A 19574-nucleotide genomic window follows, 5' to 3' on the forward strand; every position below is an offset into this window, starting at 1 on the left:
AGAGAGAGAGAGAGAGAGAGAGAGAGAGAGAGAGAGTTTTGTAGATACCAAAAAAAAAAAAAAAGAAACAAACTTCTAATAGAGACAAATACTCAGGAATGAATAAACTACAGCAGCAGCAGCCAGATATATATATATATATATATATATATATATATATATATATATATATATATATATATATGAATTGAGATATATACCTAGAGTTTGCAAATTGCTTCACTGTATCGTTTAATAGTACCACATTAAGCAAAATAAGAAAGAGAGAGAGAGAGAGAGAGAGAGAGGAGAGAGAGAGAGAGAGAGAATACCTTTCCATCCGCATCACGATTTTCGTATCTATCTTGCTGGGGGAGCGAGAAGGAGAAGTGATATGTTCCGTCTGTGTTTTGAATGAACTCTCGGTTAACGCCCTTGAAAGTCGACAGAAGAGGTCCTTCGTATTTCTCTGGTTGTTTCTCTTCTGATAACAGCGCTGCCGAAGTTAGAGTACTACTTGGTGTCAAAACAGTAGCTACCCATAATACCTGAAATATGGAAAAAAATAATTGGATTAATGATGTGTACAATAAACAGCACTCTGCAAGAGAAGAGAGAGAGAGAGAGAGAGAGAGAGAGAGAGAGAGAGAGAGAGAGAGTGCACAGAAGTTATTTTTCAATTGCACGAATGTTATCACGCCTGACGCTCCTTTTGAGGCGGATCATGATTCAACATTTAATTTAACAAAACAGGTTTCCAATAATAATCAGTCTGAGCTGTCTTTTTTTTCTTTTTAAAGTTCCTTGACTGATCTTATGCGTTTCAGGAGGAACGATTGTTGGTTACAGATAAGAGGGAAAAGGTGAGGTTAAATTTCTCCGTGGAAAGGAAACGTAACTTATATAAAAAAAATTTCTCTGCCATGCCAGTACCAAGGCAGATCACTTAAGAATACGCGTTTTTTAATTATTCCCATACCATGTTCCGTTAGATTATCATTCCTCATTTATATTTTATATTGTTTTTAAATCCTTCCTTCATGCACTGAATTAGAGTTGCATAAATATCTAGTAAATATCAAATGAGTTACTTACTTGAAATATAAAGCTGTGGATACACTTGTCTGCCGTAACAGAGTATCGAAGAGTACGGCATCCACTGATCAGACTGAACTACTTTTTTACTGAATGCCAAAATGTCCTTCTATGAGCCCCTTATTTGTTTATGCACCTAAATTTGTACAATCATTTACCACCGTAAACAAGAACTAAGGCAATTGCATTGATGTTGTGTCGATACAACGAAACTAGTAAACTTACCATCAAAGGGACTGCACAGATCATTTTCTCCATTATCGTTGAAATCACCAACACCGAGAGCCAAAACACGGCCACCGCAGCCACAAGATCCTTTTAGGTCAGAGGGGACAAGAGCGATTGAATCGAGTGCTTCCCTCTCTTTAACACAACAGCACTGACGGTAACGGCTGGGCAAGCTGTTTGTCCTTGTGGCTTGGCTTCGTCGACGGAAGGATTTCCTTGTCCTTACAGATCTCAAACTTCTCCCTCTCTCTTGATCTCAACCCCGCACAAACACACCCTTGCCGAATCCCGACTGGATGTCAACTCAACTGAAGTTCTCCTATGACCTTAGTTTTATACAACCAGAGGCACGTTGCCGGACAGCTGACCCTTCTCTGCATGCCAGTTTTTTAGTGCCGAGTCACCTTTCACGGTACTCGAGTTCTGGGCAGACCGTTGTTGACATGGCATGACGGGACACCATGGAAGTTTGGGAAGAGTGGGACTGAATCTAAAATGACGCATTAGGCTCATCAAAACATGGTGCTAGGATAGTGCTCTTTACTTACTAAGAGAAAAACCATTCGAGTTCAAATAACTTAACAAAGTCGGAGTACGAAAACAGGTTTACAGCATACATTTGCAGCGCAAAACAAGGGAGAAAGAAGCATAAAAACTGATCGTAGTCCGAAGCCTAATGGCTGACATTTCGGGCGAGGTAACTGAAGAGTTGGCTATATTTCAAGTTACGTAACACAGAGTTCATCAAATGAAAGAGATCTTTTCCAAAGTTCGCGGGAATTATATAAGAGCTTAAAGTGAAATGCTTTCAAGGTACGACTGTGAGGTATTTAGTTTAAGAAGCAAATAATACTTACCACTTAGTTTTCGCCTAAAACTAGAACCTGGTACGAACGAAACCAGAAGCTGTAAAAAGCTGATAGTTAAGGTCATAAAAACGAAGAGATGTCGTAAAAAGGGGTTCCATACATTAGTTAGCGTAGCTGAATGGATGCCTGGAGAATACAGCGATATTCATGTAATTGCCTACGAGGCTGTACACTGCTTCACTAAGTGAAAGGCTAACCAAGGGATTAACAAATATTAAAATGTTTCATTAGCGAATCAGTAAGGGTTATTAGGGGGTTTTTGTCCAAAACAAATACAAAGAAAATATCCTCTGGGTTGTCTGCAATGACACTTAAATCTGGTTGGTAATGTAGATGTTTCTCCCTGATGTAAGAAAAATGTTATGAGGTTCTTTGAATGGTAACATGATATGAAATTTTATTAAAATTAAAAAGCACGATGAAAAGACATCTTGACCTTCTCCGTTTTCTGTATACGTTTAAAGAAGTATTGTTAATTCCAACAAAACATTAAAGATACGGTTCATAATTATACAGAAACATGACCGAAAGAGAAGAGACCAAGAATATTGGGGCCTAATCGGAAAATACAGATTGATCTTCGAGTAGAATAAATACGCTTACCCAATCTAGAGGAGGTGACCCCGGACAATGTAACATTCTTCACAAGCTATTTGAGATAGCGTCCTTAGTCCCATACCCAATTCCTCATCCTTCCCCCAGCCTCTTCCACCACTCTGGCAGACCCACCGTATTCGAGTAAGTGCCACGTACCTAGGTCAACGAACGCACAGGGGACTTTTAAAAAGTGTGTTCAGATTATTTTTCCCTATTGGTATCGAATTCTAATTCTAACACACACACACACACACACACACACACACACACACACACACACATATATATATATATATATATATATATATATATATATATATATATGTGTGTGTGTGTGTGTGTGTGCGTGTGTGTGTGTGTGTAAGGAGATTGTGCTCAGGAGTTCTCAGAGTAAATGAGTCTGGAGAGAATCTGGTGGAAATGGTTTGGAAAGGGTTCAGCTGTTGGTAATAATTGATTTTCAACAAAAACGTGAAAGAACAAAAAAGAAGGTGAATAAAGCGTTTGTTACATTATGTGTCAGATCAGAGTAAATAGAAGAGCAAATTAATGGGTTAAATGGTAAGGAGTGGCTGGAGTGAAACTGAAGACAGATATAAGTTTAAGTAGGAGAGAAACTTATGAAGGGAGATATAAGTTTAAGTTATGGAGGGACGTATGAATGTAAATGTAAGTGATAAAAAGGAGACCCGTAGGAAGTGAGACAATCGCTTAAGGTTGGAATAGAGGGTCGGGATAAAGTAAAAGAGGTGCTAAGGTTAGAAGAGAAGCAAGTAACATTCAGTTATGTGTCGTGGGAACAACGAAGCGTTCGCGTTTGAAGAGGATGGGAACAAGAGGTTAAAACAGAAACTGACGGTGTAAGTAAGAGAGAGACTTAATGAAGTAACAATTGAGATCATTTGGGAAGCAACTATGGAAAGTTTGAATGTACTAGTATGGCCAGGGACTCACGAAGAAAGTGAACAGAGATACGAAGGGACTGAGCATTTTGAAGATTTTTTTTATGTCAAAGATAAACGTCAGTTATAACTTAACTACACAGGACAGGGTAGGATTCGAGTGAGTATTATCATGCTTATAGAAGGGATTAGGTAAGAATATATGGAAGCCAACTGGGAGATTGAATAATGGAGACATCAGGCGGTCGTGGCATTAGAAGTGAGACACTGCAGTATGTTGGCGACAGGGTGTTTGAGTGGCTAGCCTGCGTTTGTAAGTTATGCCTGGATGAGAAAGCAGAATGTATGAGGGGAACTACTGTTTCATTGTATAAGAATAAAGGTGACAGAGGTCACTGTTAGAATTGCAGAGGCATAACATTCCTTGATATACTGCACGAGGTAAGATGTAATGTGGGATTTTGATGGAGAAAGTAAAACAGATGACAGAATGACTACTATTGAAGAAAAGTGTAGAATCAAGTTTTTGTTAGGAAAAAGTTATATAAGACGATCCCTAGTAGAGGTTCAAATCTGTATAAAGTAGACATTGACCTATAAGGAATAAATGGATGGGCAATGTGGGCTGTGCTGAGGATGCACGGTATACAACATAAGTTATTGGGGGCGGTTACAAGTCACCTGATTGAATCGAAGCATACCCTGAAGTGTATAGATTAAAGAGTGACTGTTTTGGTATAAAAAATGCGTCTGAGACCAAATTGTTCATACTTTTTCTGAATGTAGGGTTCCGGAATGGCTGCTCTCTGCAGATGATAAAGTAGGGAGAGAGGACAGTGAAGAAATTCTGGAGGAGCTGGTGAATAATATTGACTGTTCAGAGTAGTAATTGTGAGTAAAGCGTAATCATCATAGTAACTGAAAACCAGGAGAGGGTTGGATTTCGATGTAAATGGGGTAAATATAAATAAAATGGTTGAATTTCGTGAGAAGTGAATAATAGACTAGGTACGACATAGAAGGTAGCAAGATATATGTAAAATTAGGGGAGGTGACTTAAGGGCTCTATGAAATGAAAATGGGTAATTATGAATGGACTCTTAAGCCATCTTCATTTATGGATGTCAAACGTACAATTATAGTAAGCTCATGCTACTTTTCCTTTCATATAACTAGTTTTGTTCAAATATCACACATAATACATTATAACAAATAGTGTTTAATATCCCTGATGATGACGATGATGCTATATATATATATATATATATATATATATATATATATATATATATATATATATATATATATATATATATATATATATATATATATATATATATATATATATATATATATATATATATATATATATATATATGAAAACAGTAAGACTTGCTAGAAGCGAATCAACAAAGTAAACTGTAAGACTAGTTACTTTTTTTTACACATATGTTCAAGTTCGTGAGTTGAGACTGAAAGGGTTTTGATAAACTTGGCTCTCATAAAAAAAGGAAACACAGGGAACCTTAACTTATAAAGACGCATAGCCACGAAAGGTAGTTGCTAAAGCCTAACTGTCATAAGGTCTGCACGAAGATCACCTTCAATTTTGAATATAATGTATATTAGTCCATAAAAAAAGGGGTGGGCCATTGGTTACAGTTTATATAAAAGTATATTTACGACGTAACCACGAAAAGAAGAAAGTTGTATCCTAACAAGTTAAATCGAAAGTTCACTAGTTTTAAGAATATACAAGAAAAGAATTACATCAGCAGATTCGGCATAATTATTCCTTTCATCCGTTCTCGGGGAAAACGCAACATCATAAAGCAATAGTGACTTGAAAGGTCAGTCAGTCTTTCAGATAGCGATCGTCATTTGTTTTCTTTAATAAGTCAAAGAAGCTGCTGTTTCTTTCGAGTCCTATCAATGACAATTAAAAAAAAAGAAAAATAAGTAATAGGACAATCCATGGGAAGAAATTGCGTTCTAGTTTATAACTATTCATCATCCTTGACATCCTCCATCTGTCAATTCTGTCACACATTTGCTTAAGGTCGCTTTGAAGCCTGTGAGGATTATTTCATTTACTATCGAACTTCTCGTATAGGTATCTATTTAATAAAAAAAAAAACTTGATTCGCTCCTAGCTCTATTTGTCTAAACACATTGTTCTCCCGGATAGATCATTTCGTTATCTGTCATATAATCTTACAATATGTTATGCCTTTGTAAGTAGTCTTAGTTCTTACTGCTACCTCTATCACTTTTCCTATAATGCGATATTCTTCTTCCCTTTCCTTTGAAACCAGATCTACCTCACACTCCTTGGTGAACTGCTGTTACATTGACCCCACCATGCAGCAGCACTGTACTCAGAAGTCTTCAAAATATTTATACTTTTCTGAGCCTCAGTCCCTCCTGATGGTTCTGAAAAAAACTATGCATCGACGCGAAGTCAACTTGTAGCACTTTCCAGCTTGCAAGCGTTGAGTCAGAGAGAGGAATAAAAACAAGAATTCGGGAAACTTGTACTGGGAGTTGATGAGTGGGGGAAGGAAGACTTTCTATAATGAAATGTAACTACCAAATACCGTGTCGTCAGTGATGTCTTATAATTTTATTATTCGTATACATGCCACGATGATTTGTCATCTCACCTGAATCTAGTATACATTAGAAACTTTTGTGCATTACGCCTGCAAGCTAAAAATATATTTTTTTTCAGTTCATTTCTGTTTAAACTAGAAAATGGGGAAGAAAGTTTATTCCTTTTATATCTGGTTCAAAACGATAGAATTTTTTCTTCTCGTCAATCGTCTTCATTTACTTAACCTGAATTGTTTACAGCAGTGTTGTAACGTGAATTCCAAAGGATTCACAATTCTAATCTACTCGCCCTTTCAACAAAAAACTTATCTAAAGGCATAATAAAAGAACTGAACATAATTGTGTTAAAATATCATATTACTAGCGTTTATTTGTCAAAGTTTACTCGGGTATTAGCAAAATGACGGAAAAGGAAATGGTGAAAATCGTTTAGAAAAATAAATGAAAGCCAGAACTCTAATTAAAATCCACTCTTTGAAGTTGTTAATTATCCTCGGTACAATTGTGACTTCTTTTTCCGAACATTTAGATAAAAGGAAAACCAGTTTCGCAACGCTGACGTTGAGTTTGCTCTAGATAAACTGATGATAAGATTGGATCAATTTAAAAAAAAAAATTGCAAAGTAAACAGGTTCTTTGTATAACTGAGTAAGTGATAGGCTTATTTGTCACACCAGGGAAGTAGGCCGTCATAGGAATCCTTTCTACAACTTAAAAGCTTGGTTTAGAAAAGGTTTATTAAGATCCATGAGTAACCTCAAAACCAGGTCAGTATTGATGTTCAAATCTAAGGTATTTTTAGCTTAAATTTCTCATTATGTGTAACAAATAAAGAGCAGATCCCGGCCCACAACCGTCACTCCCGAAATACAATTTATAAAAGTTTGTCAAAGTCAGCGACAAATCCATAAAAAGTCTAATATATAATAACCCTCAATTTCGATGTTCATTTCCTGAAAGAATAAAGAATGAGAGTAAAACATCTAAATAAGATTTCAAATGTTCATCATGGGGAAGAGATTGACCAGATAGAGCGGCCAGAACTCAAAAAAAAAAAAAGAAAAAAAGAAGAAAAAAAAGGCATCACTATGATACTGGTAAAGGTAACTTTCTTAGCCGGGCAAGGAAGCAACTTTGGAAAACAATACAAAAAGGATCGAATCCTATATTGGATGAAGCTTATTCTCAAAATAAACAGGACATCTAGATGGAAAAACACCTAGTGCGAACCTGAGTCAGATGCGCCATTAGAAAATAATTTTACTTGAAGGTTTACGAATGTTGTTAAGATGTCCATTCCGTCATATTTTTTCCCCGATACAAAAAAGATAAGCGGAACTTGATTTCCCATCTACTCGTTGTTCTCTTTCATATAACTAATTAAGAAATTGACTTCTCCATTGTTTCTTATGGGAATAAATCATTGAAAATTGACTTAGGCAGTTATTGAAGACCTTATGGAGATAAATCATTCACAGTTGACTTAGACAATTACTGAAGAATTTCAAAATTTTTTTTTCTGTAATTACCTCTGCCATTTGTTATCGTCTCAGATTTTCTGAGGGGGTTTCCCGATTTTTTCATTTACTTTGTATAACTTGCAGTTAAGATAAATATTGTATTCTGTTTTTTTTTTATTTCCCATACCAATCTTTCCTTAAAATTCAGTAATGGCATCACTAATCACAATCCATAGATCACCATTTTTCCGAATTTCTGTATTAAAAATCCTCGTCGCCATTTTCGATTAAAATAAAACATTCCAGACATATTAAATGTGTTCTAGTATATTCGCACGTTTCTTCTATTCATAACGGGTTCTGCCAACATAACATCTCCTAAAAAGGAAATGACAGCAAACCGCTGTTAACTCAGTCGATACTTCTTTGTTTGTTGTTTTAATTCATAACCTTTGACTTTAAATAACACTTCGTACAAATTAAAACCAATTAGAAAATGACTTCAGGTTGGGCAATCTAATTCATGGCCGTAAGGTTAAGCTCATCTTGGAAAGTATCATTTGCTAATGAAAATTATCAGTCATAGGATTTGTCTTAACCACATGGCGTATTCAATTACTTTTAATTGAACTGACGAAAAAATCTAGTCTTTTACTTGGAACGAATCAGATATGCTTTAGTAAATCAGGATTTTCAGAACTTGCAGTTCGTAATAGCATCCCTAAACAGAATCTTTCTTAAATAAAACCGAATATTTTTCTAATGCTAAGTTTCTTATGTAAAAGGCGAAAGTATCTTGTTTATCAAGTTCATCAATCTTACAGAGGAAAAAATCGTAAAGTCATACACACATGTATCAACCAAAAAATAATTTCAGTTATAAAAATAAGATCTTTTACTATAGTAATTATTATCAGGCTTTTTACTGATATATATATATATATATATATATTATGAATAACTTGATCACGAAGTATATAAAACGTGATGCTATGTATTAATAAAGGTTTTTTGCCACGGAGGAAAAAATGAACAAGCGAGATAGCCAAGTACTTTCGGTCCTGTTCGGACCCTTTACTGAGGCAAACTGATTTTACAAAGAACAACATAGTCAAAAGAAGGCTTAATATACAAACTGACACTACCAGATTAGCCATAAGGGCGATTTTCACTCTACAGAAAGGAGGAGCCGCCAGAGGCTAGCCACACCTTGAAGGCTACCCGCAGTAGACAAGTGATTCTTCCAGAAAACAGTGTGTGTTTGTATGCACGCGCGAATGTGTGTGTATATAATTTGTGATTGCTCAAAAAAACTTGTATTCTTTAATGATGCTGTTACTATTTTTGCTGTTGCTCCAGTACTCTTTCATTCTGTGCGTACTCCTCTCTTGTTATTGATTAGCATTTGAACATTTTGAAGTTAGGCCACAGACCTTTCGGAATGATCTGATATCAATGAACAGAGTTATATTCATATATGTCTTAGATCGCTACAAATTCATGAGTAATGTTTATTTTTCTTGCACATCGAATTTTCATTGTTCAATTCATTTTAATAACGCAATGTGTCATTTTTATAGACATTATGGCTGATTTTATTTCACGAACGCCTTGTTGTCCTCTCAAATGATTCTTAATTAATTTGTCTCTTGTAAACAAACTTTATTTGTATTTTATTTTTATAATTACCATTTTATCTGCATCACATATTATTTATGACTGCATCATGACGAACTTTCAGATCCATTTTACTACCAAAGTCAGTGTCCGAGGGTCATGAAATAGTGCAATCAAAATCTGTTTCGTCGCTAAATTGATGCTGATTATCACCAAGCCTAAATTGGTTAAGAAGGGATTTCCTTTCTTCTAGTTCACCCATGACTTGGAAGATAAGCAGTAAGTGCTAGTGTACTTATCTTTATTAGGTTGTTAACAAAGGCGCTCCATGTTAATCGCAACATTACAATATATCCTTTGCGTAAAGTGAATTTACTGCTACACATAATGGCATCTGATTTCACTTGACCAACATGGTCTTTACATCATGCAGGTGAATTCCTTATGATCAGCAAAATTGAAATATTGCATTGCCAAATTCCCTCTCTCTCTCTCTTTGTAAAATAATTTTACGCCATTACTTTCCTAGTAGCTTCCAATATGAAGATTTTGTACTCACATCTCATTAAAGTATTTTGGAAGAATTCTTAGGTGTCAGAGCAAAGAGTTGACATTTAAGAGGTTTAAGGTTTGATTTCCCCTAGCGGCTCACCAAGCCTACTTTGCTGCTAGTGGGCACGGCTGTTTACCTGGAAGTTGAGAAGAAAAAGGACTGGCCTATTATGCATATATCGTTTCAAAATGATTACGCGCCTGCGCCCAACGCTCTTCAGTTTTATAAGACCTGCTCTGATCATATCTTACAAGCATTTGTGCTATGATCTAGACATTTTGAAATTATATTTGATATATACGTATAACAATCTATTGATCAGCTGTTGATATCCTAATGGTGCCTAGGCTTCTCGATTACTACACACTTTTGGTATCCTTTTGCCACTGAAACTCTTGAATCCGAATGGCTTCTAAGCAATACGAATCTCCTCACCATCCAAAGACCAAAATAATATCTGGATATCAAGAAGTAGGTCTCAGAGGATATTTAAAGAGAAGTGTTTCTAGTGACTGTGAACAATAGATAGTATAACCATAACTCCCACCAGTATGCATTTTATTTCAATATTCTGTGCAATATCCATCCAATGAATAATAAGTTATGAGTGAGCAAATCTGGCCACAGCATCAGCAGCTTCATATAATTACGTCACAAACATAAAACTAATAACAATGACGATGATAACGATAATTGCTTTAAATTTTCACGATAGTGACATTACAGTAATCATCAACGGAAAGCATGTTGACCTTATCAAGCACAGAGAAATGTAGCGCAATTTAAAGACTAGTGTGAGGTTTAGGAAGAAAGTGACACTCAGGTTTTCCATGTTGTTGTAACATATTTTGTGCGTGAGAAAATATGCATTTCATGAAATTCTGGTCAACAGTAAAGTAGAGACATAAGTTCACTATACACAAACACACATTTATATAGGGTGAAGCAAACGCTTACTAAAAGGAGTCAGCCCCTCTAATGAGGAGTGTCTATTAAATGTAAAAACATTTTACACAAACACATACATAGATTTTATATATATATATATTGCGTATATTAATATATATAGATATATATCTTATCTATATATATAATATATTATATCTAGATATATAGATAGATAGATAGATAGTAGATAGATTGATTGACAGATAGACAAAAATATACATATGTCACACACAAAGTTTATGTATGGAGCATATATTTGTATTGTGTATGATTATTTTTTATCTATCGATCTACCTACTGTATGTATATATATATATATATATATATATATATATATATAATATATATATATATATACATAAATATATGTATATATATATATATAAATACAAATATATATATTATATATATATATATATTATTACATACGTATATATCTATATATATATATATATAACATATAATATACATATGTATATATATATATATATATATATATATATATATCTATATATATATATATTATATAAACACATCTATATATGTGCGTGTGTGTAAAATGTATTTACATCTAATATACACACTCCTCCTTAGAGAGGATGTCTCCTCTTAGTGTTTAACCTATCAATTCTCAGTAAGCGTTTGCTGCACCCTAGCTGACAGCCACCATTGTGATAGACTACCAGTTGCATAGTTACGCCATAGATCAACTATACTCGGTTTTTTTCCATCTGCCCATCCGCCTGTGGTGTTCGCGTATGGTAACACTGCTTCCCGGGCTTTAGAGTTACATTCAGCTTACATTCAACAATAATAAGAATATCCTATTTCGAATACTAACGGTGTCATTCGCATACAGTAAACTATTAAAACACCCAGATATCCCTTTATTTACCTAAAACGTACACAGCGTAATTATCTGAAGGCCGGGACGCAGTGTTACCATACTCAAACCCCACAGGCGGGTGGACAGATGGAAAAAACAGAGTATAGATAATACATTTAACACAAATTAATAATTTTGTAACCTAAAATTTTATTATCGCTCAAGCATTTCGGGGCCCTTCTTCGGTTTCGTTTGGTGACATACTACATCTCCTAAAACTATTTAACTTATAATAGTGAATTTAGGTTGAGAAAAAAGGATATAAATGTTTTTCCATCTTGAGAAAGGAAGCATTAACATTATATATACGTTCAAATTTGCATATTTAAGGAAACAGGTAAATGTTTTAGATCTTAACCATTTGGTAAAATTACTCGAATGTTGAAATTGAAAAAAAGCTACTGATAATGTGCATGGAATAACACTGGGCACAATAAATAATCATAAATCAATCAATTATTTTCTTAATCTAAAATTTGCCGGTGCCACAATTCTTATTGCTAACGCTGAGCAGAGGAAAATATTTTGATGAATAAAATGAAGAAGATTCTTATAAAGGCGGCGGATTAACGAAAAAGTGAAACGAGAACCAAGAGCACGATTTTATTCCCGATTTAAACTTGATAATAAAGACATAGAAAATCGGCAAATTCCAAGATTATTTATTCTGAGAACCTTTCTTTACCTTTGCCACGCTTTGGATTTTTTAGGTTTTCTGTAAACGAAAACTACTGAGATGGTTTTTTGTCTGTTCGTTCGTCTCAGATCTTATAAAAACTCCTGAGGCTAGAGGGTTGCAAATTGGTAAGTTGATAATCCACCCTCCAACCATTAAACAAATTGCAACCCTCTAGCCTAAGTAGTTTTTATTCTTATGTAAGGTTAAAATCAGCTATGATCGTGCGTTTAGCACCGCTATAGGTGCCAACAGTACTGTGGCTGAGAGTTTCATGGGCCGTGGCTGAGAGTTTCATACAGCACTATACGCTGCACAGAAAACTCGATTGCGCCGAAGAAACCTCGACGCATTTTTTTACTTGTTTTTCTCTGACTCTGCTTCCCGATTCATTCGACTTTCTTGGTTTGGGAACATAGATAGTAACCAGAGACGGTGTTCTATTTAACGGATTGAGGGTTCATTTTATTCAATCGGTTATGTAATAAAAGATACTTGCGGCACTCATAACTAGAAATACTACAGCCATTCATAGTCGGCCAAACTGGAAATGGCGCTGTAGCATTGAGTCAGAAAGTAAGTTCATAGTGATCATGATTTCTATTTAACATGGGTGGATTGCGTATGTTACGGTTTATGCAACATTGTACTGTTCTCCTTTTACAGTATTGTTTACATTTCTGCAGCTTTTGTACATAACAGACGATCGAATTTTTTTTGGTATATATTATCAATACCTTCCGAGTTACGAGATCTTATTCATACATTTACTTATTTCTTAAATCCGTATCCTTTGAGCATTAGAATGTCTGTCCACACATCCCGTCACATTTCAGTTTTATCTTCTTTTTTCTGAGCCCTCTGTTCTGGTCCGATGAGCATATAAGCCAATGGAAGGGCAAATAAAAGAACCTGTCTCACTCAGAGTGATGCTGGTGGCAAGTTTTCCTTAATCAGACAGTTTTGCTAAAAAACAAAAAAAAAAAAACAAAAAAAAAAAAATATAAAAAGACTAAAGAGATGGTTTTTACGTAACACTTTGAGGTCACCGTGATCAGTTAGCGCTGAGGTAAAAAGAAGAGAGAGAGAGAGAGAGAGAGAGAGAGAGAGAGAGAGAGAGAGAGAGAGAGAGAGAGAGAATTAAAGTAAAGGATCATCGCAGCCTTTGACATTTTTTTATAAATCTCCTATGACCAATAGAGCTTATGTGATGACGTTAGCATGTTTTATTATTTCTATATATCGTCCTATTCTATATTATGTGCTACTGATTTCTCTTTTTTGTTATCTGCTGTTATAGAGTACAACACGCAGCTGGTGTACTTTGTCCGTTTCTTTGACATATTATGCATAACTAGAGTTCCTGAATATTTTCTGATACACACGCACACTATCTATCTATATATATATATATAATATAGTATATATATATATATATATTATATATATATATATATATATATATCGTGTGTGTGTAGGCGCGCGCGTGTGTATGTGCGTGTGTGTACATATGAGTAAAACGTGGAGCTAGGGCACGGGTAGCGACTTTGTTGTCAATGGGACACAGGAGACAAGTGAAAGATCCAGTGTGTAGTCCAAAGGCTACGACGATAAGACTGGATTGGGCGTGTCAGGAGAGAGAGAGAGAGAGAGAGAGAGAGAGAGAGAGAGAGAGAGAGAGAGAGAGAGAGCTATGTCTTAAATTGTGCCGCGCCGAGTTTGGAGGACGAGAAGGTTGAACTACCGTAGGCAATAAGGTTAAGGTAGTTGACAGAAAGAAATATTGTAGATAACTGTTAGAAAAATGGCTAAAGTTTTGGAAATAGGTGGTTTTCAGAGATAAGTGATCATATAAATATTTGGAAAGAGCAACATACTAGTGTGAGCAAGGTATGTCTGGATGAAGGAAACGTTCCGAAGCAATGAAAGAGAGGAATGATTATTTTCCTTTGCACACGGATAAAGTTTATGAAGGGGTTTATAAGATTCACGACGTATAACATTACTTATCCAACTGGAGGTGCGGTAAGGTATGAACCTCATTGAAAAAGCAGGACACATAAAGACTAACGTTTACCGGATTGGAAAGAACAACTTTCTTGGAGCAATAACCCTTAAATGCGAATCACTTTATTAAATGCTACAGAATATGGAAAACCAAAACAATATGACGTATGTCTGTAGATATATTTATGCAAAATTCACACTCTCTCTTGTACACATATGTATGAAAACAGTCTTTCATACATACAAGCAAAACCATTCATCTAAATATGTACATGCATTTCTACCTCTACTTAATATGAAGCATGATCTCAGTGCCTTTGGTTAATATTGCTTAGAATGGGAATATGTATATATATATATATATATATATAATATATATATATATATATATATATTATATATATATATATATACTAAAATAAAATAGAATATTTTCTTTACTTTCCCAAGTACGCAATCAAAGACAAAAATTACATTCTTGACAAGTAGTGTTTTCAGACATTAAAAACTCCTCCCCGTGCTCCTCCTCATTGCTGATCATACAAATTTAACAAATATAATGAGTACCAAGCCAGATCGTCTCGTTAACTTCAGTCCTAATTAGAAGCACTATCTCTTCTGAGAGGGTTATATAAAAAGCGTGTTGCTGATCTCAAAAACAGAATGGCTAGTGATGATAGTGATGATGATAAATAATGATGATGACGGTGATACTTCCATGAAATGGAAAGTGTCAGTAACCCCGCGAGCAGTATATTGGCAAGTCACTCAACTATCGGTCTATTAGCTGAATGCTAAGCAAAGGTCATTGCGTCATATCAAGTCAGGTGGCCATAAGATTACCGATCGTTAGTAACACAAGGAATCGTTTGAGAAGGAGATGTAACGGCGTTTACTTGTTTTTTAATCATCTTCATTACCTGAATGATTTGAGTAAACCATTTGTTTTTCGAGTCTCCTCATGAATATACCTGATTTGGTATAAAAGCACTTTTCAATTTTCTCTTCTTTCTAATCTCTCTGCATCCAAATCATCACTATTGCTAGTGTTATAATCGCATGTTAACATTGGTTCCTCAAAAAGAAGCTGTCGAATTACATGGTGGTCTGGTCTTGAAACACATATTGAATATTTTATTGAAGAACCGAAAGTTTCTGCAGAATAGGCAAGTTTACTTAATACCTTAATTCTGTATCTGTATCTCAGTTACCACTTATTTTTATGGCTTCTTCGCCCGTCATTTTATATTGCTTAGTGCAAGATATCAAGAGATGATTTCTCCAGAGTTTTGACTGTAATTTTGTCTTATCAGGCGCCCGCTTTCGATTAAAAGGAATTCAAAACAGTGGACAAGTAAAGATGGCCACTATTTGCACCATTATCTTTCAACGTCTTGTTATAGCTCCTGTTTTCTTACGTTGATTTTATGTAAATTCGGGTGCCTCCTAACTGCCAAACAAATCAGCAAGTTACCAAAGCCAATTCGTTACATTTATCATTTTTGTATTTTATCTTTTACCACTAATTCTAATTTTCTTTTATCGAGACATACGAGTGAGCGCTTGTAAATCACCTGGCTGCTCTATCGTCTCGTAAGACAACTTGAAGTGCTCCTTTTACAGCTTATTTCATCACTAAAGCGCCCAATAAAATTTTGCGATGCCTAAGGTATTGTAAATCAGTCAACAGGTCTTTACTAGGTCTTCCTAAGTCATCAACAGGTACGATCAAAATCTCACCTCTTAGGATGTCCAACACACTTGTCTCACGATAAGTAATGACTTCACAGAATCTTGGACGACTTTGGCGGTATCGTCTAGGACGAGTTTTTGAGCACTAATGTTTCAGTGACTTGTGGTATCTGCGTAAATTTGGATCCGTAAAAAGTCAAACTACCCTCTCACTCTGGAAAGGTTTCGATGATATGCTACCTCACTGAGCTTAGTACTAAAAGGTGATCCATACCAATTTACAACAGCGGCTCTCTACTCCCTCCAATTCTGAATTGTTCAAAGTTGGAAATACTTTTAATTTCGAACTCTTGTCTAATTTTCAGGTAATATGTTATTGGAAATGCCTTAGAATAAAATATTTCGCTAACAACGGTTCATATTTTATCATATCACAGGATGTATATAAACTCCGTTGAAATAAGTTTTATTGAAGGAACAATAGCTGTATATTGTTTTCCTTAAAATAACAATCGATGAATTCCTCTTTCAGTCTAGATCCAGTATGGAAAATTAAATTTTATTTTTCAGACACGGAAGAAGAAATGAGATAGATGTTTGTGACTTCCAGCCATATTCCCATTTGAAAATTTGAATATATTTGAAAATAAAAGGTTTATGTATTTGGCATCACATTCTTCTAAACGGAAATGGATAGCAGGTGAATATATAACTATGCATATGATTTTGCACACAATTATATCAATGCTGAAATTGCTTTTTTTTAAATCCTTCTGAATTCTGTCATAAATTCCTTCTTTCATATCGAGAGTCAAATTTATTCATGCATTATTTTTCCTCATTTGGACTATCGCTCCCTAATTTCAAGCGGTTATTCTTAGAAAAAATGTAGCGCTGATCCCGAAATAGAATCTTTACCGCTCAACTAGCTTGAAATTATTTTAATTTCGATATTAATTGGAATTCATTTTATGCTCACTGGATGCCAGGAAAACTGTACCTTTTCTGGGTAACTTGTTAAACTCCATTCAGGTTTTACGTAGATATTTAGAATGCAATAATTGTTATAGGAGATTTTTATTTTAAGTGTATTTAATTTTTGAACGTAGATTCGTCTTACCACCTGCAAAGAAAAATAAGTATGACAATCATATATTGTTGAGCTGCAATTCTTGCTACTGTATTTGGTCATGGTGAATTAAAAGAAAAATATATAGAAAAACTATGTAAAGGGTGAAAGACTTCACTGGGCTGAAATTCTGAATGATTCAACATCCTGCCCATAATCTCAAATTACTATTCTAAATTAGCATTACATACAGAGAGGGATATAGATCAGGATAACAGAAAGACGTTGTATCGACCCTGGAGCAGGTTTAGTAAATTGTTCAATGCAATCTCATTCTAGACTCTTGTCACAAGAAATATAAACAAGAACTTGGCTAGAATGATTTCATAGTACCCATTCTTAATGAAAACTGATGCTTTGCTGTTTTCTAATTTGTAGAAAAATGAAGACTGCTATAACAGCAACAAAAAACAACGAGTACAATAATGGTAATATTAACACTTACAATGTTATTTAATTTAGCACATAAATAACAGTAGGCTACAAGAAACTATAGGATTCACGATGATATACTTTGGCTTGTTATCTACGCGTCATGTACTCCTAAGTGCTAGTACTATATTCTGTAGAGTAAATATAAAGTAGACGGCCGCACCAAGATATCGTTTATTAATGTATTTTGTCGCCCACACAATATAGATATATAATATTTTGATCCCGGAGGGGCTAGTACTAAACACTGTATGGTAAACGTAAAGTAGACGGCCACACCAAATGTAAAGTAGGCGGCCACACCAAGAACCGCCGCGTTTAGTACTAGCACCTCGGAGTAAGTGACGCGTAGATAGCAAGCCAATGTAGCAGCGGTTCCACAATCTTCTGTAGAGAAAGAAGCTGGGAACAATGGAGAAGGAACCGAAACCATAGCAAATTCATCGTCAACGACTGTGTCTACTCTTGTCGATCCGTGAGATAACGATGCTGTAAGAGCACCGACTCAACGTCCCTCGAGTGACCCTAAATCAGGGGGATAATGAGGGGACCCCATTTCCTCTTCTGCGGTCGATCTAACCACTTAATGTCAACCTCGACAATCGGTGCTCTTTTCTTATTTTCTCTTCTCTCTTATCTACCAGTTTTACTTTTTTTTTTTTTGCATAATGGTTGCTACTTGAAATTTATCGGCCCATTGCATAAGATATTAAAGACTACTTTCTGTATTTCTAAATTTTGTTTAGTTTTTCAGTTGCCTATGAATTTTCTTAACTTTATTTATAATAAGGGCTTCATGACATGTTCAGTATTTAGAGAGAAATCTTGTTCAAGCTCCCCAAACACAGGAGTAGTTTCAGTAAAAAAGAAAAAGAAGTATTTAGAAAGCAACTTTATATTGTAACATAACTACATAATATATACATGATATATGTATAATAATGTATATATATAAATATATATATATACATATATATATATATATATATATATCTATATATATATATATCTATATATAAATATTTATGATACAACATGTACACACATATACATATACACACATATAGCTGTTATGCTCATTTACGTGCTCATGCGTTCTTATACGCAGAAAGAAAAAAAATAAGATATGATCTTATACAACCGTAGTCCTGCAAAAACATATTTATAATCAATTGGTCTAATTCTCTTAACGTGTTCTCATATTTTCTATAATGTATTGCATAGGAAGAAATCGTGATGTTGATGAAAGTACACATCAAATATGACTCCTCGACACGATTTTGAACTTACTGAACAACGAATGGCGTTCAAGAGGCCTGGGTGTTGACCTGCATCCGTAATGAACCAATTTCAAGGCTTGAACTCATTACCTACAGTTTTGCCTCTTGGATGTTTCCTTTCTTTCTTCAAATTTTGGTGATACAATTTCAGTAAGTAACACTTTTCATTTCAAGTAACGGTTTAAGAGCAAAAGTATCTCTGCGTGTTCCTCTCATGCGATTAGTTCCGTTCAAGTTGAAACTCTCTGAGGAGGTAATTAAAGCTTCTCTCTCTCTGCCATCATCTAATCAACGTAAACGAGGCCTCAGTTGATACAAAGCAATCAAGGCGTGACGTGCCGATCTTTTCAAACAAGGCTGTCTGGGAGGAAAAGTGCTCACCGCCCAATTCAGACTGTGTGTGTGTGTGTGTTTGTGTTGTGAGTGGAAGTCAGATTTGAGGTTATTGACTGGAAGTGAGAAAGATGTATGTCAATGAGCTCTTTGAGAAAGGCCTATGTGAAGTGATCCGTTCTTTGTTAGTCTTCAAGGCCTAGGGAGGATCATTCGCTTTTAAGAGCAGTATGTATGCACGTATGCGTTCTAGAATATGTACTGAAGCACTGAATTGA

At 35.1% G+C, this 19574-nt stretch overlaps 1 protein-coding gene across 2 annotated transcripts in view; it reads right to left on the minus strand.

Annotated features, from left to right (window-relative positions):
• The window catches only part of LOC135215621 (YTH domain-containing protein 1-like), a 115570-nt gene that overhangs the window by 5713 nt on the left and 90283 nt on the right, over nucleotides 1-19574 (minus strand). The window contains exons 1-2 of one of the 2 annotated variants that reach the window (XM_064250528.1): nucleotides 1300-1620; nucleotides 312-527 (exon numbers count right to left, since the gene is read on the minus strand). In XM_064250528.1, coding sequence (XP_064106598.1) covers nucleotides 312-527; nucleotides 1300-1332 — 249 coding nt within the window. In that variant the 5' untranslated portion in view covers nucleotides 1333-1620. Of the gene's footprint in view, nucleotides 1-311; nucleotides 528-1299; nucleotides 1621-19574 lie in introns of those variants that run through there. The other variant, XM_064250529.1, reaches the window with a different exon arrangement.

This window comes from Macrobrachium nipponense, chromosome 5 (assembly GCF_015104395.2).
Source record: "Macrobrachium nipponense isolate FS-2020 chromosome 5, ASM1510439v2, whole genome shotgun sequence".
Taxonomy (NCBI): domain Eukaryota; kingdom Metazoa; phylum Arthropoda; class Malacostraca; order Decapoda; family Palaemonidae; genus Macrobrachium; species Macrobrachium nipponense.